Here is a 27,651-nt window from a genome sequence, read left to right as displayed (position 1 = left end):
ATCTGAGGTCGTGGGTTGTATTTAATCACCCAGAAAGCCTAACGATGTACCAATTTCTATTTACAATACTGTTTTTGTTCCTCCAGACAACGATATAAACAACTCGCTAACTAAGCATGTGGCTCACTCTTCCACCTCTCCTGGGATCAGCCCCTTGGTTTAGAAGAGATGATCACATCCTACCCCTTTAAACAATTGTTATGTTACATGTAACTCAAGTATGCAAAAGGTTCCAGAAGCCCTATATAAAAGATGTGCATTGGGGAAGCCCCCTGCAGACAGTAGCAAAGATACAAAGCCCCCCATCAGATACAGGACAAATAATCCTACTGCATGATTACATTTGGTTCCATGTAAGCCAACTAGGATGTTACATTGTTACAACCCCTTCCCCCTTCAAATTGTGTTCAGACAAGTTACCTAAACTGAAAAAAAGCATATCTCTAATTAAACGTAATCGACGTAATCATCGCTCCGTGATGGAAAGAGTCCAATAGTCCACTGAGTGCACTACAAAATAGAGTAAAAAAAAAAATTAAAATATGTTTAAAAAAAATAAATACAAATTTGAGTGACCCACCACCCTTATTAAAAATAAAGATATTGTATAGAAAAAAATGCACATATCTGGTAACACTGAATCCATAAAAGTCTGATTCATCAAAATATAATATAAATTAAGCAATAGGTAAACAAGGTAAGTCAAAATATTAAAAAAAGGCAAACATTGAAATTGTTGGGGTAATCACAATGCTAGAAAAAAGCAAAGTGAAACAATCACAGCGCTGTTTGTATTAAAAATGTCATCAATAAAATGTCTCATTTTAAAACAATTCCTCAAACGGCTCTGCTGACCAAAAAATGAAGAAGTTACAAGTCACGGAAAGTCGTGACACAAAATGAGAAGAAAATTATTTCACAGATTTGCAATTTTTTCTTTACCACTAAGATAACAAAAGATAAGACATATTTGGTATCACAGTAATCATGGTTACGTGCAGAATCAGGACATTTGTGCTGCACAATAAACACTGCAGAAACAAAACCCGAAAGATGTCAGAACTGTGTTTTCTTTGCATTTTTCACACACTTTGAACTCATTTTTGCATTTTGCATATACACTATGTTAATTTGAATGGGGGCATTCAAAAGTACAACTCATCCTGCAAAAAGCAAGCCTTCATACATCTACCTGGACAAAACAAATAAAAAATGTTAGCACTTGGAAAAAGGGGAGGAAAAAAATAAAATTTGTAAACAAAACTTGGGCTGTAAATAAGAAAAGAATAAAGTATAGAGATGAGTGGATCAGTGGAAGTTCGGTTCGGCAGGTGCAGCCGAACTTTAAATTAAGATCAGTTTGCGACCCAAACTTGACCTGAACCCCAATGGAAGTCACTAATTGGAAAGTTCGGGTCTCCGCCCACGTGCAACCAGCTATAAATAGATGCGGGGGAGGGTGGGGTTTTTCCATTTTTTTGGTGCACACTACATCCGTTTATGCTGTTGTTACCCCCAGTTAGAGCCGTTCAAACACTGCAATCAGCTCACAGCTCGCAGCTAGCAAACACTGCAATCAGCTCGCAGCTAGCAAACACTGCAATCAGCTCGCAGCTAGCAAACACTGCAATCAGCTCGCAGCTAGCAAACACTGCAATCAGCTCGCAGCTAGCAAACACTGTAATCAGCTTGCAGCTAGCAAACACTGCAATCAGCTCGCAGCTAGCAAACACTGCAATCAGCTCACAGCTAGTAAACACTGCAATCAGCTCGCAACTAGCAAACACTGCAATCAGCTCACAGCTAGCAAAGACTGCAAACAGCTCACAACTAGAAAACACAGTAATCAGCTCGCAGCTAGCAAACACTGCAATCAGCTCACAGCTAGCAAACACTGTAATCAGCTAACAGCTAGCAAACACTGCAATCAGCTCGCAGCTAGCAAACACTGTAATCAGCTCGCAGCTAGCAAACACTGCAATCAGCTCGCAGCTAGCAAACACTGTAATCAGCTCGCAGCTAGCAAACACTGGACTCAGCTCGCAGCTAGCAAACATTGGAATCAGCTCGCAGCTAGCAAAATACTATACCAGAATTAGTAAGGAATATAAAAGAATTCCAAAATTATGACCACATTTTGTGTCTCGTGTTAGATTTGTAAAAATTGGGTGCGGCCACTAAGGATTTAAACACAGTTCATTGTGTTACTTGTCCATAAAGTATCATGTTCTTGATAAATCGTTATAACCTTGCCGGACCCACAGATAAAGCCAGAAGACTTGTGTCTGTAAGAAAGCATCACATTCATCTGACTCATGGATGAGACCAGTTGAAATTAGCTAATAAATGCTATTTAAAGGAAAAGTTTATTAAAATTACCCCCTTTTTAACAATGCAAGAAGTAGTCATCAGCTGACATTCTACTTCTCTACTTATGCAATTAAATAATTTTAAAGTCACCCATAAAGATGTTTCTTTTCCTTCTGAAAAGTCAATTATACCAAAATAATTCCCCAAGAAATACAATGTTTTTCATATAATTCTGCATTGAGTTGTTCCTCTGTTAATCCTCTCAAAATTTATGAATAAATTGACAACCGGGTGTTACCATTTCAAAGGGGTGTGGCATGGAAACTTTACAATGATTGGACAATGCCAAACTGTGCAAGGGCATCACCACCATTGGTAGTACCCAGTTGTCAGTTTATTTATAAAATGTTTAGGAGTAGAAATAAAAGTGTAACAGCAAAAACAAAAAGTTACTTGGTTAAAAAACAGCCAGATGTGGCGTAACTTGCTTTAGTTTCCAGGAAGTTATTTTATCTTGCTTTGCCTTGGTGTTTCCTTTGTCGGTAAAGATCTACGTACCGCCACTAAAGCAGTGGATGTAGACACTGACCAAACCAATTTTCAAGCAGAAACTATTTCAGAAAATGTTACTTTTTGAAGGAGTTTTTCTTTTCCAGAAATGTTTCCTGATAAAGTTTTGAAAGGTTTTGCAAAAGTTTTTGCCCTTTTTTTAGCCTTTTAATTGGACAGTGTCTAATTTCCTTCAATGAAGCAACATGCATTATTTATTTTTTACCCTAAGAGTTTTCCAAAACTTATTCAGGAAAAAAAAAATCTAAAAAACCTCCTCATATCAAAAGTAAAGTCAATTTACAAAAAAAATGATTGGAAAAGTTTTTAAGCGTTTTTGAGGAGAATTTTGGTAAGAATCCTCTAAAAAAAAACGATACCTGCCTTAGGGTATGTTGACACTGACTCATTATGCTGAATTTTTGTAGCATTAGCTGAGTAAAAACTCAAAATATTAGAGGAGATTGAGGTTTTTTTTTGAGGATTTGGAGCATTCCAACTCAGTTTGTACATAGATTTCATGCGTCAACTTTTTTCTTATATAAGAAAAACATTCCATATTTTTTTACCATTTGCTGGATCCATTTTTGGTCCCTATGTCAGTTTTTACAATCCTTTTTGCAAAAAAAAAAAATTTCGATGCCAGAATTTAATTGCAAAAATATACCCAAAAATTGTGTAAATAAAAACTATAGTTCAGCTTAAAAAAAAGGTATACCAAGCACTCAAAAACTTGGAAAAAAAAGGTTTTTGGTCTTGGGAAATGGTAACATAAGCTACATTTTTGATTTACAAATTTTAGAAACTTTTTGAAACCACTAAAATAATGAAAAAATCCCTAAACCATACGTTTTTGTAAATTTTTGACAGATTCAATTTGTTAGAAGTAGATTTGCTCATTTTTTCCCCATAATGAACAGAGGGGGCACCAAGAATCAATAGATAGAAAAAAAAAATTTCTCAAAGAGCAGCGCCAAGCACACCATCAGCTATAATGCAATCAATTTTGGATCAAGTCAAGCCAGAAATGTCACTCGAAGGAAGGATCACCAAGCTACGACTTGTCTATTTTGGACACATCATACAAAGAGATCAATTGCTGGAGAAGGACATCATGGTCGGAAGAATAGAAGGAAATGTAACACTCTGTCTGGCTCAAAACTCGCCGAATGCCAGGACTACTAATGGCGCTGTTCACATAGCAGAGTCAGAAACTCCACATGATGCTGCTTTTGAGTTGCACAGACAGACTCAGACATCGCCCAGCTGTACTTGTTAGTAATCGGGTTTGCAGGAGTTAAGCCCGCTTTACACGCTGCAATGTATCTTACAATGTGTCGGCGGGGTCACGTCGTAAGTGACGCACATCCGGCATTGTAAGGTACATGGCAGTGTGTGACAGGTGCGTGCGATTGCGATTGAATGTTAAAACGTTCATCGCATACACATCATACCTTTCTCTAGAATTGAACGTCAGATTGTTCATCGTACCCAGGGTAGCGCACATCACAGTGTGTGACACCCCGGGAATTATGAACAAATCTTACCTACGTCCTGCGGCTCCCGGCCCACAATGCGGAAGGAAGGAGGTGGGCGGGATGTTTACGTCCCGCTCAGCTCCGCCCCTCCGCTTCTATTGGCCGGCTGCCGTGTGACGTCGATGTGACGCCGAACGTCCCTCCCACTCCAGGAAGTGGACGTTCGCCACCCACATCAAGGTCGTATGGACGGGTAAGTACGTGTGACGGGGGTTAATCGTTTGTGCGGCAGGTTCAACAAATTGAACGTGCCCGTGCCACACATGCGATGGGGGCATTGCAAATCGCATACGATATCATATGTGAAATTGCAACGTGTAAAGCAGTCTTTAAATTCTGCTAGCCTGTGGATTACTGATTGAGTCACATGTTGCAGATCTATAACAGTTGCCTCCACCCTTTTTAAGATGGTACAGCCTGTTCTCCCATGCTGATAATAGCTTTATGTGATCTAAGTCCTTGTGCTTTGATATACAAGTCCTTGTGCTGTTTGGTGTGTTATGGAAATACTCTTTTTGTATGATTATTTACTTCCGTCTTTTATTTTCCTCTTGAGGATGTATTGTCTATACCTCTGTGAGTGATCCCTGTTAGCTGGAGCTCTGGTTTTCCCCCCGTTTGTTTATTTGTTTGGGATTAATCACTCTTGTCTCAACCCTCTCTTTGCGTGGACGGAGGGAGGCCAGTAGACTAGAGTTGTTCAGAAGCTAGGGTTAGGAAGGCGGCCCAAACATCGTCACCTTCAGACATATCTTTGGGTTCAGAGTCAGCAAGGGTTCCCATAACCTTAGGGCCAGATTAAGCTCTCCTGTTCCAAATGATTACCTCACACCCTGTGACAGGAACAAGGTGAAGAAGAAGACCAGCAAGCCCAATAGCTTGATATTATCCAGAAAATGCCGGAGAAGTCCCTGGTGGACCTATTGAGGCAGAGAAGATCCTGGTGGACCTATTTAGGTAGAGAAGACCCTAGTGAACCTATTGAGGCAGAGAAGAAAACAAAAAAAACGTTGTGTTTGCTTTGTATTTTTAACTATCTAATAGTTCTAGATCAGCATAAAGTAACCAGTTTTCTCCATTAAGGTGATAAAGAAATGGCTTTCCTAACGGGATCATTTATTTAAAGGTTCATACAATTTCAAACATATTATTTACTGTTGATGAGTATGACTATGATGCATAGACAATTTGCAAATATCAAATCCTTGGGGTGCAATAGAGCCGTATTGAAGAGTTGTGATTTTTGATGAACGTTCACATCATTACTCTACTTTTGCATGCTTTAGCTTTTGTAAAAAGAGGAAGGTTCTTTCTTCTTTTCTCTTTTTAAACAATGGAAAATGTCTTTGTGGTTTTGCACCATCTCTGGAGCAGAAAAACCCTTAAAATTCAATTCTTTAATGATAAAGTTTAAAATGGATATCCCAACATGAAAGACACACACATGTATACAAACAACAAAAAATAGAGAAAAGTGCTGCAGTGCAGAATGGGAGTGGTCAACGCCCCTTCACTTCTCCCTACCTAGCCTGCGGAGGTCGGCACCCTAGGTTTCGTCAAGGCGCCCCCGCTCACCGTCGGCTCGCCCTCCTTTCCCTGCACTGCATTAATAAGTGCAACTAATCTGGGAATATAGGAGTGCTTAATACATGTTGCTGCACTGCAAAAATTACAGGGATTTACACAGAGTACCAATGTCTAGCACACATGTGAGTGTGACTCTACAGAGAAATGTAATATAAGATATTTGAGATTTAGAATCACCGCCTTCAATATGAACAGACTTAGTGGACACCGTGTGCCCCTGGAGCCCACTAGATATGAATGTCAGTTGTACTGTACATTCAAAAAAGGCCTGCAATTGAACACCAATTGTGGTGCCAACACTCGGATTACAATAGCATGCATACAGGCCTCTAAAAAAAGCCTTGTCGTCGCCTAGTCCAACAAACAAGGCAAAGAGAGCAATTCAATTACTCAAAAAATGACTCCAGGAAAGCCATATCAGTGCTGATGCTTCAGTGTAGTCACTGGAAAGTCCAAACCTGTCACAGGCGGGGATTAGGACCGAGGCAGAGTGGTTTACTGTGGCCGACACTCTGTGCCCGATTGTGGGTGCTCCTGATGAACCTTGGCGGGACTCTGTGCCAGGGGGAAACGCGTCGAGCAAGCTAGCGGTTCCCAAACTTGGGCCTGGACTTTCCAGTGACTACACTGAAGCATCAGCACTGATATGGCGATTGGTCCAATTTCATAATAATAAGCTAAGTACTCTATATGTTACACCTACAGGGAATAGATTGGAGTTATACATATTGTGTCCAATTTATGGCTAAGGATGTTATTATATCTGGGGACCATCCATTTGTGTGCCTTTCCTGGAGTCATTTTTTGAGTAATTGAATTGCTCTCTTTGCCTTGTTTGTTGGACTAGGCGACGACAAGGCTTTTTTTAGAGGCCTGTATGCATGCTATTGTAATCCGAGTGTTGGCACCACAATTGGTGTTCAATTGCAGGCCTTTTTTGAATGTACAGTACAACTGACATTCATATCTAGTGGGCTCCAGGGGCACACGGTGTCCACTAAGTCTGTTCATATTGAAGGCGGTGATTCTAAATCTCAAATATCTTATATTACATTTCTCTGTAGAGTCACACTCACATGTGTGCTAGACATTGGTACTCTGTGTAAATCCCTGTAATTTTTGCAGTGCAGCAACATGTATTAAGCACTCCTATATTCCCAGATTAGTTGCACTTATTAATGCAGTGCAGGGAAAGGAGGGCGAGCCGACGGTGAGCGGGGGCGCCTTGACGAAACCTAGGGTGCCGACCTCCGCAGGCTAGGTAGGGAGAAGTGAAGGGGCGTTGACCACTCCCATTCTGCACTGCAGCACTTTTCTCTATTTTTTGTTGTTTGTATACATGTGTGTGTCTTTCATGTTGGGATATCCATTTTAAACTTTATCATTAAAGAATTGAATTTTAAGGGTTTTTCTTTTCACGGTGTACAGTACATGATCCCTTAATCATTATCTATAACGGTTTTTTCTACCATCTCTGGAGCACACAGATGGTAAGAATATCCTTCTCTAAGCATTCGTGATATGCTTTACTGTGGACACTTCCAAGGAAGAACATATTGGCAAATGTTTTTTTTCTTCAACAAATGTGCTCCAAAAACTAAAAAAAATAATTATATTACTGTTTTTATGATCATTTCTTTTTTCATCATCAAATTCTTCACTGCCCAGGTCATTGTGTTAAGGTTGTTCTGGAGTTCCTCTAAAAAGAAGCTACATAGGCAGCCAATTATGAGAAATTGCATAGAAATCGGTGGCTCTGTACTGTCAAAGTAAAAGCCTCAAACAGTTCAGCCATAAGACTGATTGTTGCCCATGGCAGGGTCCAAAGCCATTAGAGACTCATGTGCTCTTAAGGTGGGAAAGTAATCATTAGAGATGAGCCACCCCCCTAGAGATCGAGTTTGGTTCGTCGAACGGAGGACAAGTTCGTCGAACGTTCGACGAACCAACTCGAACCCCATTGAAAACAATGGGAGGCAAACACAAACACATAAAAACACATTATATATGTACACATACAGTTAATAAACATTGCTATTACACTTACAAGTCCCCGCGACGCGTCCTGCACTCTGTCTCCCGCCGCTTTTCCTTCCGTCCTCCCAGTAACCAGCACTGAAGATAGGACCTTCCGTGGCGTCAAAATAGCCATGTGACCTGTCTCGTGTCTATTATCTCATTGGCTACAGATTGGTCACAAGGCTAGAAGTCATACTAGGTCCTGTCAGTACATCTCTCTGGTATGCGGTGCTCCTTTGTGCATCTCCGTGTACCGGTGAGATGCTCTGGCACATGGTCGGCTTCCCCGTTCCTGCATGTGGGCGCTCTTTACAGAGTCAGCACACATGCAAGGACTGGCTGCCATAGCCGGTGAATTGCGGCACCGGGAATCACGTGATTGGAGCACCGTTGCTATAGTAACCCGCCTGTCAGCGGTGATGTCACCGCTTACAGCCAGCAGCCTCTGCTCACTCACTGAGTGATTAGACTGCACGGAGCAGCAGCATCTTCCTCCCATGCAGTGCTGTCTGATGTAGCAGAGCTGCATGGGTTGAAGGAGAAAGAAGACAGAAGACCAGGATCGTGGAGGGTTGGGAGGGAGTAATAAACATGGAGTCTCTAATGTGTCTGTGTATTTATTTCTATTAAAGTATTTTTCCTCTGTGTGGTGTCTTTTTGTTAACCCTTTATTGGAGATTCTTAATGGCTGGGTCAAACTTGCCTGACATTAAGAATCTCTGCCTTAATAGTAGCTAGTAAAACAAAGCTAGTATTAACTCATTATTACCCAGCAAGCCACCCAGCTTCAGGGCTGCTGGAAGAGTTGGATACAGCGCCAGATGATAGCGCTTCTATGAAAGCACCATTTTCTGGGGTGGCTGCGGACTGCAATTCGCAGCAGAGAGGCCCAGAAAGCTCGGGCCAACCTGTGCTGCGGATTCCAATTCCCAGCTGCCTAGTTGTACCTGGCTGGACACAAAAATTGGGCGAAGCCCACGTTATTTTTATTTTAGTTATTTCATGAAATTTGTGAAATAATTTAAAAAAAAAAAGGGCTTCCCTATATTTTTGATTCCCAGCCGGGGACAAATAGGCAGCTAGGGGTTTGGGACAGCCGTACCTGCCTGCTGTATCTGGCTAGCATACAAAAATATGGCGAAGCCCAAGTCATTTTTTTGGGTGGCAAAAAAACTCCTGCATACAGTCCTGGATGGAATATGCTGAGCCTTGTCGTTCTTGCAGCTGCTGTCTGCTCTCCTGCATATACTAGTGAATGAAGCATGCTGAGCCTTGTAGTTCTGCTCCAACTGCCTCTCCCTCCAGCATACAGTCCTGGATGGAGGATGCTGAGCCTTGTAGTTCTGCAGCTGCTGTCTGCTCTCCTCCATACAGACAGACAGCAGACAGCAGCTGCAGAACTACAAGGCTCAGCATACTCCATCCAGGACTGTATTCAGGAGTTTTTTGCCCCCCGCCCAAAAAAATGATGTGGGCTTCGACATGTTTTTGTATGCTAGCCAGGTACAGCAGGCAGCTACGGGCTGCTCCCAACCCCCAGCTGCCTATTTGTACCCGGCTGGGAGCCAAAAATATAGGGAAGCCCTTTTTCTTTTTAATTATTTCATGAATTTCATGAAATAATTAAAAAGAAAAATGACGTGTGCTTCCCCCAATTTTTGTGTCCATCCAGGTACAACTAGGCAGCTGGGGATTGGAATTCGTAGCACAGGGTGCCCAAGCTTTCTGGGCACCCCTGCTGCGAGTTGCAGTCCGCAGCCGCCCTAGAAAATGGTGCTTTCATAGAAGTGCCATCTTCTGGCTCTGTATCAAACTCTTCCAGCTGCCCTGGTGATGGGTGGCTCGCTGGGTAATAATGGGGTTAGGGATAGCTATATATTATCAACTGGCCCAAAGCCCAAAATTCATGGTGTCATCCCAATATTAGACATGGCCAACATGAATTTCTAGTACAGATAAAATAAAACACAACACAGAAAAATATTTTTATTAGAAATTAAACACAACACAATCAGTGACTCCATCTTTATTGAAATAAAGAACCCTACTCCGCAGTAATCCTGGGTCAAGGGTCCCGCGCCGTCCAATCCGGTTCCAATATCATCTGATCAGTTTGCTGGAACGCAAAGCGATCAGATGATGTGTTAGGTTCAAGGGCCTGAATCACATGACACAGCAGCTGATTGTATAAACAGCTTTTATACAATCAGCTGATGCATCAGTGCAAAAAAAAACAAACTACACACTTCTGTGCAGACTCCTGTCCGACAGCAGCAGCTGATAGTTTAGCCGGCCGGGCGGTAAAAAGCCGGCCTCACCGCTCGACTAATAGTGTCAGCTGATCCCGTCAGGTGACCGCATCAGCTGATCATCACCAGGTCTGAGAGAGAGAAAAGATAGAGAAAAGAGAAGAGAGAGAGGGAGAGAGAAAAGAGAGACAAAAGAGAGAGAAAAGAGAAGAGAAAGAGAGAGAGAAGAGGAGAGAAGTGGAGAGAAGAGAGAGAGAATAGGAGGGAAGAGGAGAGAAGAGAGAGACGAGAGCGAGAAGTGAGAGAAAGAGAGAGAAAGAGAGAAAAAGAGAGAAAAAGAGAGCGAGAGAGAGAGAAAGAGAGAAAAAGAGAGAAAGAGAGAGAAAAAGAGAGAGAGAGAAAGTGAGAGAGAGAGAACAAGAGAGAGAGAACAAGAGAGAGAGCAAGAGAGAGAAAGAGAGAGAAGAGAGGGAGGAGAGAAGAGAGAGAGAAGAGAGAGAGGATAGAGAGAGGAGAGAGAGAAAGAGAGAGAAAGAGAGAGATAAATAGAGAAAAAGAGAGAGAAAGAAAAAGAAAAAGAGAGAGAAAGAGAGAGAAAAAGAGAGAGAACAAGAGAGAGAACAAGAGAGAGAGAACAAGAGAGAGGACAAGAGAGAAGAGAGAGAGAAGAGATGAGAGAGAAAGAGAAAAAAAGAGAGAGAAAAGGAGAGAGAAAGAGAGAACGAGAGAGAACAAGAGAGAAGAGAGAGAGAAGAGTGAGAGAGAAGAGAGAGAGAGAAGAGACAGAGGAGAGAGAGACAGGAGAGAGAGAAAGAAAGAAAGAGAGAGAAAGAGAGAAAGAAAGAAAGAAAAAGAAAGAGAAAGAGAGAAAGAGAGAACAAGAGAGAAAGAGAGAACAAGAGAGAAAGAGAACAAGAGAGAGAGCTAAGCAATAACGGGAGCCTCAAGCAAGCAGCTGAAGCCCTGAAAGGAAAAGCGTGCAGAACCTTCTACGCCATCAGAAGACAACTGTATCACCTCAAACCACCTGTGAGAGTCTGGCTCAAGATATTTGACAGCGTCATCACCCCTATACTGCTATATGGCAGCGAGGTATGGGGCCCAGTGACCTACCCAGACCACACAAAGTGGGATTCCAGCCCAAATGAAGTCTTCCACATGGAGTTCTGTAAATATCTCCTCCAAGTCCATCGCAGCACCTCAAACATAGCCTGTCGGGCAGAGATGGGCCGATCCTCCTTATGGTTCAGCATACATTAGAGGGCACTATCACACCAGGCGCACATACAGAACAGCAACCGCAGCTCCTACCATCATAAAGCCCTACTGAGCCAGAGCCCATAGCAAGCCAGGAACTGTGGAAGCCAGTCCAGCCAAAGTCAGCAACACACCCTGACAAAAGCCCAAATAAAAGAGATCTCAGAGAGCCGCAAGATGCAATACATAGAGGACTGGAAGAGTGAATTAGAGAACTCCCAGAAACTCCCAATCTACCGGTCACTGCGGAGGGACTACACTCTGGCCCCATATCTGGAAAGGTTACGCCATCCCCAAAGACAGGCAGACACTTAGCCTGTACAGACTGAGTGCCCACAGCCTAGAGGTGGAAAAAGGGCGGCACCGACAGACATACAAGCCGTGGGAGAACAGACTGTGCCAGCACTGCCAGCAGGGGGCTCTGGAGGACGAGGCGCACTTCCTGCTGCACTGTGGCAAATACTCAGCAGTGAGGGCCTCCCACTTCCAGAAATTTACCACCCATACCCCGGACTTTCCATCCATGGACGAGGACATGAAACTCCGCTTCCTACTGGGGGAAGAGGAATCAATGGTGGAGATCGCCGCCCAATATGTCACCACATGTCATAAGCTGAGGGGAACATAAGGCCCCTAAATGGACTTTCAGAGCCCAAATTGTGCCCCCAACTCCTCATAACCCTGATCCCCTCCCACCACACTTACTGTATTTCTCCTGCTTTGGCAACACTAATTGTATTTTGGTCCTGCCAATAAAGCATATTTGAATTTGAATTTGAATTTGAGAAAGAGAGAGAAGAGAGAGAGGAGAGAGAGAGAGAGAGAGAAAGAGAGAGAAAGAGAGAGAAAGAGAAAGAGAGAGAAAGAAAGAGAGGGAGAAAAAGAGAGAGAAAGAGAGAGAAAGAGAGAGAAAGAGAGAGAAAGAGAGAGAAAGAGAGAGAACAAGAGAGCGAGAACAAGAGAGAGAGAACAAGAGAGAGAAAGAGAGAGAAAAGAGAGAGAAGAGAGAGATGAGAGAGAGAGAAAGAGAGAGAACAAGAGAGAGAGAACAAGAGAGAAAAGAGAGAGAAGAGTGAGAGAGAAGAGACAGAGGAGAGAGGAGAGAGAGAAAGAGAAAGATAGAGAGAGAAAGAAAGAAAGAGAGAGAAAGAGAGAAAGAGAGAGAAAGAGAAAGAAAGAAAAAGAAAGAGAAAGAGAGAGAGAGAACAAGAGAGAAAGAGAGAACAAGAGAGAAAGAGAACAAGAGAGAGAAAGAGAGAGAAGAGAGAGAAGAGACAGAGGAGAGAGAGAGTAGAGAGCAATGCAGCCTTATTCCGTGAACTGCTCCGATTTTAGAGGTGTGGCTCGTGGCTCACAGCTGATATCCGGCTCCTCCCCTCAGTAGATAATTAAATTAAATTAAATTATAAATAAATAATAATTATAATTTAAAATTAAAAATAAATTAAACTCTTTACCGGGGCTGCAACTTGTGAACTAATGCTTCTTAGGCAGTAGCTCTAACCATTGAGCCACTGGCTGTAATGATAAACATAGGAAGATTTGGTTATCTTGACGCTTACATTGCAGGGTGAAGTCTCTAGGAACAGCGCGGCTCACTTCAGCTGCTGCGTGGAGAAGGACACAGAGCGCTTGTGTTCTATGGGCTTCCTGCCATCTTCATGTAGCAGAGCTAACAGTGTTGTATGGATTCCTTCAGACCTGGATTGTTGTTTGGGGATTAATAAAGAGGTAAATGAGGTGTTTTTTTGTCTTTTATTCCAAATAAAAGATTTTTTGCTGTGTGTGTTTATTTACTTTCACTTACAGGTTATTAATGGAAGGTGTCTCGGGGAGACACTTGTCATGATTAACCCCTTATTACCCCGATTGCCACCGCACCAGGGCAATTCGGGATGAGCCGGGTAGAGTCCCGGGACTGTCGCATCTAATGGATGCGGCAATTCCGGGTGGCTGCTGGGTGATATTATTAGGGTGGTGGGCTCCCCATAACGTGGTGCTCCCCATCCTGACAATACCAGCCCCCAGCCGGGTGGCTTTATCCTGGCTGGTATCAAAATTGGGGGGACCACATTTTTTTTTTTTTATTATTATTTATTTATTTATTTTACTGCACGATATGGACCCGCCCGCCAGTGGCTGTGATTGGTTGCAGTGAGACAGCTGTCACTCATCGTGGGGGCGTATCTGACTGCAACCAATCATGGGCTCCGGTGGGCGGGGAAGGCACGGAATACCTGATTGAATAATGAAGCCGCAGCCATTTTCAAAAGAGGAAAAGCCGCCGGAGATTTGTGACAGCCGTGCAGCGAGGCGCCCGTGATCGGTGAGTAGGAAAGAGAGAGGGATTGTGCTGGGGACGCAGGACGCATGCAGATATACAACGTGCGCAAATACTTACTGTGAAAAGCCACGCTTTTGGTGATCGAACCGTTCTCAAACGTAACTCGAACTGCCGAACTTTTAGCAAATTGTTCGAGTTCAACGAACGACTCGAACACCCCCCAAAATCACTTGAACATGAAATTGGTGAACCTCGAACCTCGAACATCGCTCATCTCTAGTAATCATGTCTACAGGTGACCACACCGGGAAAAACGGAAAAACTCTGTGCAAGCAAATGTAAGTTACCCTCCATCTATGTCATCCAAAGGGATTGGCAAGGGTGCTCACCATGCTATCAAGGATCAGGCTGTTATATCGTGACTCGAGTATAATGGAAGTCAATTGTAAACTTGAGTATTGTCAAACTCAGATTCTCGAAGTTCTATTGAGTAACGAGCTTTGGCAAGTGCACTTGCCCATCACTATCCAAACAGTTTTCCCAATTATGCTTTTGCATAGGCCTACTTCTTTCTGTCCTGCTGAGAGCAGAGCAAAGTGCTGTGAGAGGCCAAAAAGCACTTATTACCCGAAAGTACAGCCAGTGTATGTGCATTACAGCACTTTGCTCTTCTGGGGCAGAGGGATTTACTGCTGTACGGAAACAGGATTGGAGACACTGTGTGGATAACATTGGATGCATCATCCACATAAAGCAAGCAGAAGAACGATGATTACACGGACAGAGGAGGCACCAAATCAATACCAGTGATACCCATCAAACTAGACCGCACTCAATGGGGGAAAACAAAAAGGTATTTTTTGGACAATGAAGAGGGTGTGTGAGACTTATATACAACATGCTAGACTGCTTTAAAACATTGTCACAGTGTATGTTATCACAGGGCAGGTGACCCTAGGCTGTCCCTCAGACTAGAGTCCCTGTGCTGTCCTTTAACTCAGAGGTAGATTTAATGGTAATCAGTTCTGAGCCCCCAGCATGACCCTAACTCCTGTCCGAGTCATGATCTTGCTCCTTTTTTCCCACACCCTCAGAAGGGCCGGAAAACACAAATACAAAACCCCACAAAATGATACGGATATGGAGAACTGAAAATCATACACACAACACTCAAAACACACAGGAGAGACAATATGGGTAACGGGGAAGAACGGAAAAAGGGGGGGAAGTAACGCACAACACAGGACTGCTCACACCACTCTGAAGTGCAACACTGATCTGACCAAGACCAGGAATCGCTTCAGCTAAAGCTGAAGCTATCATTGGCACATTCAGGAAGGAAAATGTGCTTTAAATAGAGAGAAGACAGCTGCACAAGGCAATTTGCAACCTGAACTCTTCGGTCCTGCACACTAGTCTACAGGAATTAACTCCTGCAGAGCTAAAGACCAGTGAACCTAAATCAGCCAACACCCGTCTCAGGCTGAACATTACAGAAGCCTCAGGTTTCTAGTCAGGCTCTCTGGTGTGAACAGAGAACGACAACACCGTGCCTGCAGGTGTGTGGAAAGCCGAACATTGCATGACAAACATAAAGTAATTGCCATAGTTTATATAGAGTAAACCTGGATGACAGGTTCCCCTTAATAATCTTTGAAGTCTACTTCAATCCTGATTGATGACCGTGCCTACCAAGTGTGTGTAACCACCAAGCTTTGTGCCTCATCAAGAGACTGTAACCATTATACGAGCACCACATGAAGTGAGTGCAACCATGAAGCACTGCGCCTCTTCCTGAGAAATATACTAAATATTTTAGTTTATTCCAAAAAGTATCTGTGACATTTACACCCCTCCCTATGGCTTCCTAAACTAGACCGGTCCGTAAAATACTATATTTCTTTCTCTGTACAGAATATCTCAACTTTTTCTCAGAATTATCAGCGCACCATGCAATGAGCGTTCTGGTTACTATATACCACATTGCAACATGTAATACATACTGTAAATTATACAAACAGAAACAATATTTGGGGAGATGTTACTCTTATGAGAAATGAGCAGATAAGCGATTTAGCAATCTAGCTCTCTGTATATAGAATAGGGAAATAGCAGAAAGGAGAAGTTGTCGAAAATGAGAAGAATTTGAGCTACAAGACTAAAAAGCATAAAAATATAATAGAAAAGGTATGCTTAGATAGAAAATACGATCAGACATTGACAGACCACAAAAAATAGTAGCAAATCAAACAGATTTTGTTTACCATGTTCGAATGTCTACTTGCAGTTTAAGCCAATTTTTGGAGAATCTGGTTTTGCATTCATGGAGCAGGTTGATACTGGTAGTCTATAGATAGTGACAATACTAGTAGCCACTAAATCTAAGAGGTCAAGTTTAGTAGCTTCACGTAGAGTCAGGTCAAGATAACTGGAAGTCTAGAGTCAATTCTAGAGTCAATTAGTTGTCAAGTCAAGTCTAGAGTCAAGTAGATGTCTAGAGTCAAGTCAAGTCTAGAATCAATTAGATGTCAAGTCAAGTCTAGAGTAAAGTAGATGTCTAGAGTCAAGTCAAGTCTAGAATCAATTAGATGTCAAGTCAAGTCTAGAGTAAAGTAGATGTCTAGAGTCAAGTAGATGTGTAGAATCAAGTCAACATAACTAGGCTGTCCCGTAAACAACATGTCTCACCTCTCCTCAGGGTAGATAATAAATTTATGACTGCTGGGGTCCAACTATGGGACTACATACAATCACAACAACGGGGATCTTAAAGAACCCTACACAAATGGAGGACATCTAAGAATTTGTGTCCACTGCTCCATTCATTGTATGTGAGAATGGTGGCTACAAATGCTTCTCGAAATGCCATCTCCACTGTTAGATACCTAGTGATCCTACACTAATCCTCTATTCTGTAGATTTGTGAGAAAAGTTGTTTATTTGACAACCTCTCTATTTTTTTTCTACAAGAGAAATAAGAAGAAAGACACAATATCTGTGCTTTTCGTCTCCCTATTGAGTGAGGGCTTCTTAGCCAAAAGTTTGGATGCTTGACCTTTCTTAATCCAGTTCTGAAAGAATTACTTTAGCTTTTGCTCAGTCTTTTCATGTGAGGTTTAAACTTTCAGAAAACTGCAGAAATTCTAATTTTCTAAGTAAATCCCTAACACTTCTGTGCTGTGGTTGAAAACTTGTATCATTATGGCTTATTTGCATAAGAAAAGTTAGAGTATTAATAAAGACTAAAACAGAGCTCCTAGTGCTCGGCAATGGTGTAGTGAGGGCTCCCAGTGCCCGAGGCAACATAAGTATTTTGCACATCTTAATCTGTAGCCTGCTAATGCTCCAAGACTTCATTATTGCAACCGGTATCCTCCAAGCACATAAGTTGAATAAAGACAAAGGTCCATCCAGTTCAACCTTTCTCACATATGTTGAAATATTAGAAAATATTGATGAGTTATGGCTTGCTCAATCCAAAATAAATTGAAAGTTTTACATTGTGGTAATTTTCATTTTTATATTTTTCACATATAAATTACATTACCCTAACTGTAACCCTTGTCCTAGCTCTAATCATAACCAGAATCCTAATTTTAGCACTAGGTAGAGTTAGAAAAAGTTTGTACATTTTCCAAGAATGTTAGTTTTTGGGGTTTTTTTGTACAAGGAATACTTATAAAATTTGGAACAGATTTTTCTGGTCCCCTTCTCTGCCCTCACAAAAATTTTAGGCTGAGGGGGCCCAATAACCATGGGCCTCCCCAGCCTGAAAATACCAGCCCCCAGCTCTCTACTTTATTTTTTCTGGGTATTAAAATTGGGGAGAACCACACACCATTTTTAAAAATGATTTATTTAAATGATTAAAGAAAGCCACATGGGGTCCCTCATAACTTGATACATTTCATAGTTTTAAGGTTGAAGGGAGACTCTAAGTCCATCTAGTTCAACCTGTAGCCTAACATGTTGATCCAGAGGAAGGCAAAAAAACCCCAATGTGTCAAATAAGCTCCAATGGGGAAAAAAAATCCTTCCTGACTCCACATACGGCAATCAGACTAGTTCCCTGGATCAATACCCTGTCATAAAATCTAATATACATAACTAGTAATATTATATTTTTCAAGAAAGGCATCCAGGCTCTGCTTAAATGTTAGTACTGAATCACTCATTACAACACCATGCAGCAGAGAGTTCCATAGTCTCACTGCTCGTACAGTAAAGAATCCTTGTCTGTGGTTATGATTACACCTTCTTTCCTCGAGACGTAGCGGATGCTCCCGTGTTCCAGTCACAGGCCTAGGTGTAAAGAGATAACCAAGATGATAATGCGCACAGCTTGGGGATGCAGCCTGTACCTTTATCTGTGCTGGGTATCAACATACGGGGGACCCTGTGACAGGGTATGCAGCAGAGAACTAAGGGCACCAGGCTGAGGAACAATCTAAAGGGCTTTATTGGAACCACAAAGATAAAGCACCAAACATGAATATAAATCCATAAATTCTGCAAGGAGTCCACAACAAAGCAACAGATCTTGGGGCACCTCCCGGTATTCCGACGCCAGGGAAAATATGGCAATGGTCCTTATATGAGTTCCTTGAGTCCAACAGGGTGAACAACAAAATACAATCGCACATGGCCACTGATCTCCAATCTGTAACAGTCCTTACACAGGCACTAGGATCTAGCCTCAGCTATAGATCCTAGTCCTTCTCTAGCCGAGAAACAACAACTGACTAACTTGGGTGTCATTGTTCTCTTCTCCTGGCATCAGCCTCTTAGGTGGGCAGAAGGGCTCACCTCTCCCTGGACATTTGATACATGAAAGGATTCTAGAGATCCTGGCTCTATTCTGTCTACCAAGTTGTGGATTGGATGAGTCCCATGCTGAGAAGAACAAACAATCTCCCACCAGAAGCAGTACAAAGGAGGAACAGATTATTATGCCATGTGCACAGGTGGGGGAGGGACACGTTGTTACAGATCCTATGTCATTTTTTAAAATTATTTATTTATTTTCCACTCCATAACCAAAGACACCAGCAGTCTGACTGAAAACAATCACAGACGCTGTCACTGGGGGTGGACGAGGAAAGCAGTAAATATGCATGAGAACTAATGAGCAGACCCGGAAGTAGTGTGACAGCCGCACGAGAGACTCGGTAAGTATAATTCTCCTATTTTAATCAATATTTGAATTCCTTTTAACTTTTTTTTCTTTTTTATCCGGTTGGCCAAACCCAAAAAGACTGAGAAGTCCGTGTTCGGGGGCCATGCACAGTTCCTGAAATTTGCAGTTTAGGTTTGCCCATCACTAGTAATACCTGCTTAATAAAAAATCAGATTGCACACGGATGACAAGTGAGAAAAATTGTTCCACTTTTCTGGATGAGAATGGGACCGATTTATTTTTCGCTTGTGGGACCCCGGCCTCACTATTTTAAGTGTCTCCTTTTGGGCTTCTCTCAGCTGATTTATGGCCACAGATCACATTAAAGTTGAACCTGTAAAATAGTGAAATGTTTATAATGAAACTCAATAGCAAAAATAAATTTTGACCAGAAATACATGCATTTAAGTTAAAAAAAAAATAAAAAAAAATATATATATATATATATATATATATACATACAGTGCCTTGCAAAAGTATTCGTCCCCCTTGAGTTTTTCAACCTCTTCCCTGAATACATACTGTATATATATATATATATATATATATATATATATATATATATATATATAAACATTTTAACTAATACTACTTCAATAAAATAAAGTCATATACTACATGAAACTAATGAGTGAGAAAAAGTCAGTTTAGTAAAAAAAAAAAAAAAAGAGGAAGTGCAAGACGAGCGGCCGGGAGGAAATTACAATATAGAAACATTAAGCAATGAGTGAGAGAAAGAACATGGTAAGCAAAGCAAAAGGAAGAATCTGGAGAAAGACCTCAGTGTGGAGGAAACACGGCACAGAGGGGCGGTGGTGCCTGGATCCTATACTTCTAATATTATATATATTACTAGGTGAGTGCAAAGTAATCTCTATCATTCTATATATACTAGATCATGTAGTACCCAATGTTGCCCGGGATAGTAACTGAGTATCATTCTCCCTCTCTCCCTCTCTGGCTGTTTGTCTACCACTCTCCATCTCTGTCTGACTCTCCCTCTCTCTGTGTGTTTCTGTCTCTGTTTGTCTCTGTGTGTGTCTCGTGTCTGTCTCTTTGTGTGTCTGTCTCAGTGTGTTTCTCTGGGTCTCTGTGTGTCTCTGTGTGTGTCTCTGTCTGTCTTTCTCTGAGTCTCTGTATCTGTCTCTACGTGTCTGTGTCTCTTTGTGTCTCTGTCTCTGTGTCTCTATTTGTCTCTGTCTCTGTGTGTTTCTCTCTCTGTATGTCTTTTTGTGTGTCTCTGCATCTGTGTCTCTGTGTGTTTATGTGTCACTTTGTGTGTGTCACTCTGAGTGTGTGTGTGTGTGTCTCTTTATGTGTTTGTCCCTGTCTCTGTATCAGTCTCTGTGTGTTTCTCTGTCTCTGTATCTTTCTCTGTGTATCTTTCTGAGTCTCTGCCTCGGTGTTTCTTTGTGTGTATGTTTCTGTGTCTGTCTCTGTCTGTCTCTGTGTGTCTGTGTCTCCATGTGTGTGTCTCTGTGTGTGTCTCCATGTCTCTCTCTCTTCGTGTCTCTGTGTGCGTGTCTCTGTGTGTGTCTCTTTGTGTGTGTCTCTGTGTCTGTGTGTCTGTCTCTGTGTGTGTCTCTGTGTTTATCTGTCTGACGCTACTGACATCACATTACCTCACACATAAGCTTCTTATACTAACAATGTCCTTTGTTGCCTATAGCAACCAATCACAGCTTCTATCAATGATTTGTAGCTCCCAGCTCCATTGATTTTAATGTAAGCAAGTTTTTTGGGGTGAAATTTTCCCCTCAAAACATATCTATGACGTTTCCTGGGTCACATGGGGCATCTGTGCAAAACTTCGTGACTGTAAATGCGATGGTGGAGATTCCTTTAGCGGAGATAAACACATACACACACACACACACACAGACATACACACACATACTGTACATACATGCACTAAGCTTTATATATTAGACGATAGAAAGTTCTAAATGTTAAAGTTATTCTAAAAAAAAAAAAAATTATATTACATAAATTTTCTTACTTGTGATTTTTGTGTATTTTAGTCTATAGCCACCACATTAGTGATCAGTCACATGTTCTGTGCTTGTGTTTATTACATTTTTCGGCTCTGGTAATGAAACATTAACTACATGGGCTTGAAATAAATAACATTTTTCACTTTTTTTAAATATTGGTGCCGTCATTCTTCACTGTTTCTATTTTATTGTCCTGCACTCCGGACGCTGGGTCTTGCACTTTGTTATTGCTGCTGCTTTATCTCCTTTTTTGGGTGGGAATTAGATAAATAATAGATAATTTGTTCTTACTTTTATTTTTTACTTTTGCTTTACTCCTAAAGAACAATATAACAGACAGAGAGAGACAGAGAGAAAGTGACATCTAATGTGTCCCACAGATCTACAATCCATTCAGCATTTCCACTAAAAGTTCATCTCAGTATCAAGAAGAGGCAGGTAAAGCCCAATATGATGTGGGTTAGTCTTGTGGTGATCCTCCCGCTCTTCTGGAAAGGTAAATAATATACGACACTATCTTGGAGAAAATTTAAGATGAGGTTTCTTTTGATATATTTAAGATCATTGAAGGTGTCGGATCGATTATCACTGGTGATGAGTGAGCACTACCATGATCAGGTGCTTAGTACTCGTAAGAAGAAGTTGGATGCTTGGATGGGCGCGACTTGAGAACCCAAGTATAATGGAAGATAATGGGGGACCCAAGCATTTTTCCAGATGGTTTTCCATGACTTCTGACTTCCATCATACTCAGTACACGAGAAGCACCCGTCCGAGCACCCGACTGCTCATTATGAGTACTGAGCACCCGAGCATGGTAGTGCCCACTCATCACTAGTTACCAATACTGAGCACCCGAGCATGGTAGTGCCCGCTCATCACTAGTTACCAGTACTGAGCACCCGAGCATGGTAGTGCCCGCTCATCACTAGTTACCAGTACTGAGCACCCGAGCATGGTAGTGCCCGCTCATCACTATTTACGAGTACTGAGCACCCGAGCATGGCAGTGCCCGCTCATCACTAGTTACGAGTACACTATAGTATAGCAGCCACATCTAGCACTGTATCCCACTGCCACAGATATTAGTGTGCCACTGATTTTCCAACACTTTTTAGTCTTACTCTTTAGCATTTGTCCAAAGAGACCCAGGAAGGTGCTGAATAATTTTGAGCAAAGCAAGTTGATTTTTAGCCACCATGTTCTCTTTGGTGTTAAGGCTACTTTACACACTGCGATATCGGTCCCGATATCGCTAGTGTGGGTACCCGCTCCCATCTGTTGCGCGACACGGGCAAATCGCTGCCCGTGCCGCACAACATCGCCCAGAGCCGTCACACTACTTACCTGCCCGGCGACGTTGCTGTGACGGGCGAACCGCCTCCTTTCTAAGGGGGCGGTCCGTGCGGCATCACAGCGACGTCACTGAAGCGTCACTGAACCGCCGCCCAATAGCAGCGGAGGGGCGGAGCTGAGCGGGACGTAACATCCCGCCCACCTCCTTCCTTCCTCATAGCGGCCGGGACGCAGGTAAGGAGAGCTTCCTCGTTCCTATGGTGTCACACGGAGCGATGTGTGCTGCCGCAGGAACGAGGAACAACTTCGTTACTGCTGCAGTAACTATTTTTAAGAATGGACCCCCATGTCACCGATTAGCGATTTTGCACGTTTTTGCAACGATGCAAAATCACTTATCGGTGTCACACGCAACGGCATCGCTAATGCGGCCGGATGTGCGTCACAAATTCCGTGACCCCAACGACTCCGCATTAGCGATGTCGCAGCGTGTAAAGCCCCCTTTAGGTTACAATGTGATCAATGTGATTGCTGGAGACTAAAGATCTGTCCATCTGTAATATGTGCATGGTATGTAATGAATTTGTGGTATACAGTACTGAGGATGTAAGGGCTAAATAGATGGAATGATGCACTCCTACAACCTCTTCCCACCCCATTATATGTAAGTCATGGATCTGATGCTATTGTATGAACAGGTTAATGATTAGGTGCCAGCTGTCCTGCAGCCACTAACAGCAGCAACCAGAGCTAGCTCCAATTGCTGCTGTTCATTTCTTAAATACCTTTGACAGTCACTAACAGTGCCATTTACAGGGTACAGGGAATCTGTCTTCAGACTTCAGATATGTAATCTAAAAGCAGCAAAGTCCCTGATTTCAGTGATGTGTCACTTACGGGGCTGCTTAGTGCAATTTTGATAAAATAAGTGATTTATCCGTTGCAAATCTAGTAGTTATCTGAATGTTGTGCCCTGTATAACAACACCCACAACATTTATGTCCTTATTTCAGTGTTTACTGTGCATAGGCCAAAAGCTGCCAATCAGTGGTGGGGGTGGGGTTACACAGAGCAGGAAGACTAGATGACATGAGACATCTAGTCCTGTAGTGATAATCTCCTACTAATTAAACAGTGACTTTCTTGAAACAACACCCAGATTAGTAAGTGTTACATTACTGGACTGGATCATAAGATCCTGCCCACGCGCCTGCTCATGCACCCGATGTCATCATGTTGTGTATAGGAGACATAAATAGATGTAAGGGGATATCAATGGGTGAACAGGACAGCTGGGTGCCCTGTCACTGTCAGGGTGGTACTCCTATGACGCTTAGCTCCAGACCGGCGAGGAAACTGTTATTTTAACTTTCTATACATACAGTAAAGCAAACTTGCAACATATAGGACAAACAATCAAATTATTACAAATTCAAGTTCCCTGTGATGACCAGAAATAAAATGTAAAAAAAGTTAAAAAAAAATTAAAAATAATAAAAAACTTAAAATCAAATCACCCTGTGAGCCATAACTAAAAAAATGATAACCTACTGTATCTGGGGGTGCGGAATATCAATATCAAAGTAGTGGGCAACTATTTTACTAAAGTTTTAAAAAATGATGCACAGCTAATAATTAGGAAAAAAAAATCTATAATTTAATATATTTGTGAAGTATTTGATACGTGTTTCCCAATATGTAACAATAATACTTTGTTGTCCTACAGGTATCACAGGCCAGATACCAGGATATTCTATCCAAGTGGATTATAATGTCGGGGTACAGGAGGGTCTCTGCGTCACGATTCCTTGCACCTTCTTCGCTGATTATAGAAATAGGTTCAGTAATTCCTCCGGATACTGGATACTGGTGACAGAACCGAAAACTCCATTTTATATTGTAGCCTCTAATGATAAATTCAGTGATGTGAAAACAACAAACTTCCATCTGACGGGAAATCCCGATAATGGAGACTGCACCCTGACCATAACTGACGCCAGGAAAGAAGATGAGGGGCCGTATTACTACAGATTTGAAAAAAGCAAAGACAGTAAAATAAAATATAATTATGGCCAAATAACAACCACCATTACTGTGACCGGTAAGTGAATCCTGATATAGCTGTGATCTGTATGTCACTGTGCTACAAAAGACAAACAATCAATACATATAAAACTACCCAGAAAAAAATCCAAATGATTTTAAACCAAAATAAATATTACAAGAAAATACAAAAAATACACAGCATAAAAAATTGTAGAAATGAGTACATGAAAATAACTGATAGTCACAAAATGCACAACTGCCAACAGGAATTTTGAACCATCATAGGTAATTATTACATGAAAGCTGACAGTGTGCAATAATATTCACAATCACCCGACAGTGGGAATAATAAACTTATCAGTTATTAACTGTGCCACAAAAATAAATGGTGAAACCTACATAGTAAGATGACATAGGCATAATATGATAGCAATGTGGAACAATGTAAGGATCAATAAGATGGCAGATGAAAATGAAAAAAATAGATATGTCAGGGAAAATAAATCTGGTACAAAAGTAACTTAACTGCCAAATGCCAATAGATGATTATACCACATTGCTACACATTAATAAAGCCTTACCAATGAGACACCCTGACGCGTTTCGCCATGGCTTTTTCCAAGGGCATCTATATATATATAATTGCCTTATTCTGTCTGTCTTTCTGTCTGTCTTGCTCCAAAATGACATCATTACAGTGACAACCATTGCCACACCGCGCGCGCTAAAGAGCCTGCGACCAATGGCTCAGCTAACTGAACAGCACGAACTACGGGCCGACAGGACGACGCCCGACACTTTTCTCCGCACCCACACAGAGCCCCGACTCCCCAGTGAGTGCTGCACCCCCGGGAGACCACACCGGCAACCCAGCCAACACATACCCACTGCTCACCTCTGCCCCTGCACACATTAACCCACTCGGCTCTACCCCCCGCACTCCGCCCCCCGCATGTATACACTGAACACACACACATAGACACACACACACACACACCTGGATAGTCACCTGTTCCCAGCACTGACGTCCTCAGCGCCATGGCCCTGCTCGGCTCCACCCCCCGCACTCCGCCCCCCGCATGTATAGACTGAACACACACGCACACACACACACACCTGGATAGTCACCTGTTCCCAGCACTGACGTCCTCAGCGCCATGGCCCTGCTCGGCTCCACCCCCCGCACTCCGCCCCCCGCATGTATACACTGAACACACACACATAGACACACACCTGGATAGTCACCTGTTCCCAGCACTGACGTCCTCAGCACCATGGCCCCGCTCGGCTCCACCCCCCCGCACTCCACCCCCCCCATATATACACTGAACACACACACATAGACACACACCTGGATAGTCACCTGTTCCCAGCACTGACGTCCTCAGCACCATGGCCCAGCTCGGCTCCACCCACCCCGCACTCCGTCCCCTGCACACACTACTCCGCTCGGCTCCGCCCCCCCGCATGTATACACTGAATACACACACACACACACACCTGGATAGTCACCTTTTCCCAGCACTGACGTCATCAGCGCCATGGCCCCGCTCGGCTCCACCCACCCCGCACTCCGTCCCCTGCACACATTACTCCGCTCGGCTCCGCCCCCCCGCATGTATACACTGAACAAACACACAGACACATACACACATACACACATACACATATACACACGATGGGGGCACATACCAGCATTGGCCACATCACAGCATCAGCATATTTTTACTTAACTTTACACTGTTCATGGCCTTCTTTCATTACAAGCCATGGACATCATTACACATTAGACTCATCTATTAAAACTGTTCCTTCTGTTGTTTGTCATTTTAAAACCAAGAAACAATTATAAGAATACTAAATACTAACCCCTCCAGTCCATTCATTACCGTATTATTCACTCTGCTAACCTACATACACATTCTACACTACCCGATACGTTAGAATCCGGCCACCTTCTAGTATGTTAAAATGAGCATTCTTAGTGGGTTTTTATAACGCCAGTATACAGACTCATTAAGCAAACAAATCATACAATTATTGTTTGAACCAATAAACATCACAGAGCTAGATGTAAGGAGTTATAGCATTGGTGGATTCAAAAAATGCCATTATATTAGCATAACTGTGGAGCTTACCACATGAAAAGACAATCACGGCACCTAATTATTCGGCGTCCGGAAACCGGAAGTGGAGAACACGTGATATTGTGCAGCAAGAAAGGTCCGCCTCGTGTGTGCATTTTAGTTCCGCTTAGCAAAATTTTGCACAAAAAATGGATGCACAGGCTCCGAAATCAGAAGTGACGATAGCGGAACCAGCATATATACTGTGCACTGGGGAAGACTCTCCCCAGCATGAAATTACGTTCCGGAAATGGCAAATTAATCAGGACGCTCTCCAGATATACCTGTGGTACGCAATGTGTTTCAAATACCAGGAAGTAGGGGGACAATAAACGTAATCGAATAAGCGAGTGCCATAATCAATCCACTAACAATACAAAAAAGCAATATCTGGCAAGAATTGAACTTTAGGGGGCCCTTTGCACACTACGACATCGCAAGCCGATGCTTACAATGCCGAGCGCGATAGTCCCCACGCCCGTCGCAGCTGCGATATCTTGTGATAGCTTCACATGCACTCACCTGCCCTGCGACGTCGCTCTGGCCGGCGAACCGCCTCCTTCCTAAGGGGGCGGGTCATGCAGCGTCATAGCGACATCACACGGCAGGCGGCCAATAGAAGCGGAGGGGAGGAGATGAGCGGGACGTAAACATCCGCATAGCCGGTGGGATGCAGGTAGGAGATGTTCCTCAATCCTGCGGCTTCATACACAGCGATGTGTGCTGCCGCAGGAACGAGGAACAACATAGTAACATCGGTCTTTCCCAATTCATGGAAATGACCGACACTGCACCGATGATACGATTACGACGCTTTTGCACTCGTTAATCGTATCAAAAATGCTTTACACACTACAATGTCGAAAGTGACGCCGGATGTGACCTCCGTCCACCTTGGATAGTTGTAGTCTGCAGCCTTGTGTGACCTCCGTCCACCTTGGATAGTTGTAGTCTGCAGCCTTGTGTGACCTCTGTCCACTTTGGATAGTTGTAGTCTGCAGCCTTGTGTGACCTCCGTCCACCTTGGATAGTTGTAGTCTGCAGCCTTGTGTGACGATCGTCCACCTTGGATAGTTGTAGTCTGCAGCCTTGTGTGACCCTCGTCCACCTTGGATAGTTGTAGTCTGCAGCCTTGTGTGACCTCCGTCCACCTTGGATAGTTGTAGTCTGCAGCCTTGTGTGACCTTCGTCCACCTTGGATAGTTGTAGTCTGCAGCCTT

General features: G+C 42.8%; 1 protein-coding gene across 2 annotated transcripts in view; it reads left to right on the top strand.

Annotated features, from left to right (window-relative positions):
- Positions 1–19,744: 19,744 nt before the first annotated feature.
- The window catches only part of LOC142256710 (sialic acid-binding Ig-like lectin 13), a 40,977-nt gene continuing 33,070 nt past the window's right edge, over positions 19,745–27,651 (top strand). For both annotated transcript variants that reach the window (XM_075328561.1, XM_075328560.1), the window contains exons 1-3: positions 19,745–19,825; positions 21,287–21,459; positions 23,986–24,360. In XM_075328561.1, coding sequence (XP_075184676.1) covers positions 21,414–21,459; positions 23,986–24,360 — 421 coding nt within the window. In that variant the 5' untranslated portion in view covers positions 19,745–19,825; positions 21,287–21,413. The remainder of the gene's footprint in view (positions 19,826–21,286; positions 21,460–23,985; positions 24,361–27,651) is intronic.

This window comes from Anomaloglossus baeobatrachus, chromosome 11, assembly GCF_048569485.1.
Source record: "Anomaloglossus baeobatrachus isolate aAnoBae1 chromosome 11, aAnoBae1.hap1, whole genome shotgun sequence".
In the NCBI taxonomy this organism is placed as follows: domain Eukaryota; kingdom Metazoa; phylum Chordata; class Amphibia; order Anura; family Aromobatidae; genus Anomaloglossus; species Anomaloglossus baeobatrachus.
Note: the sequence above shows the minus strand (reverse complement) of the source record. Positions and strands in the feature narration are given on the sequence as shown.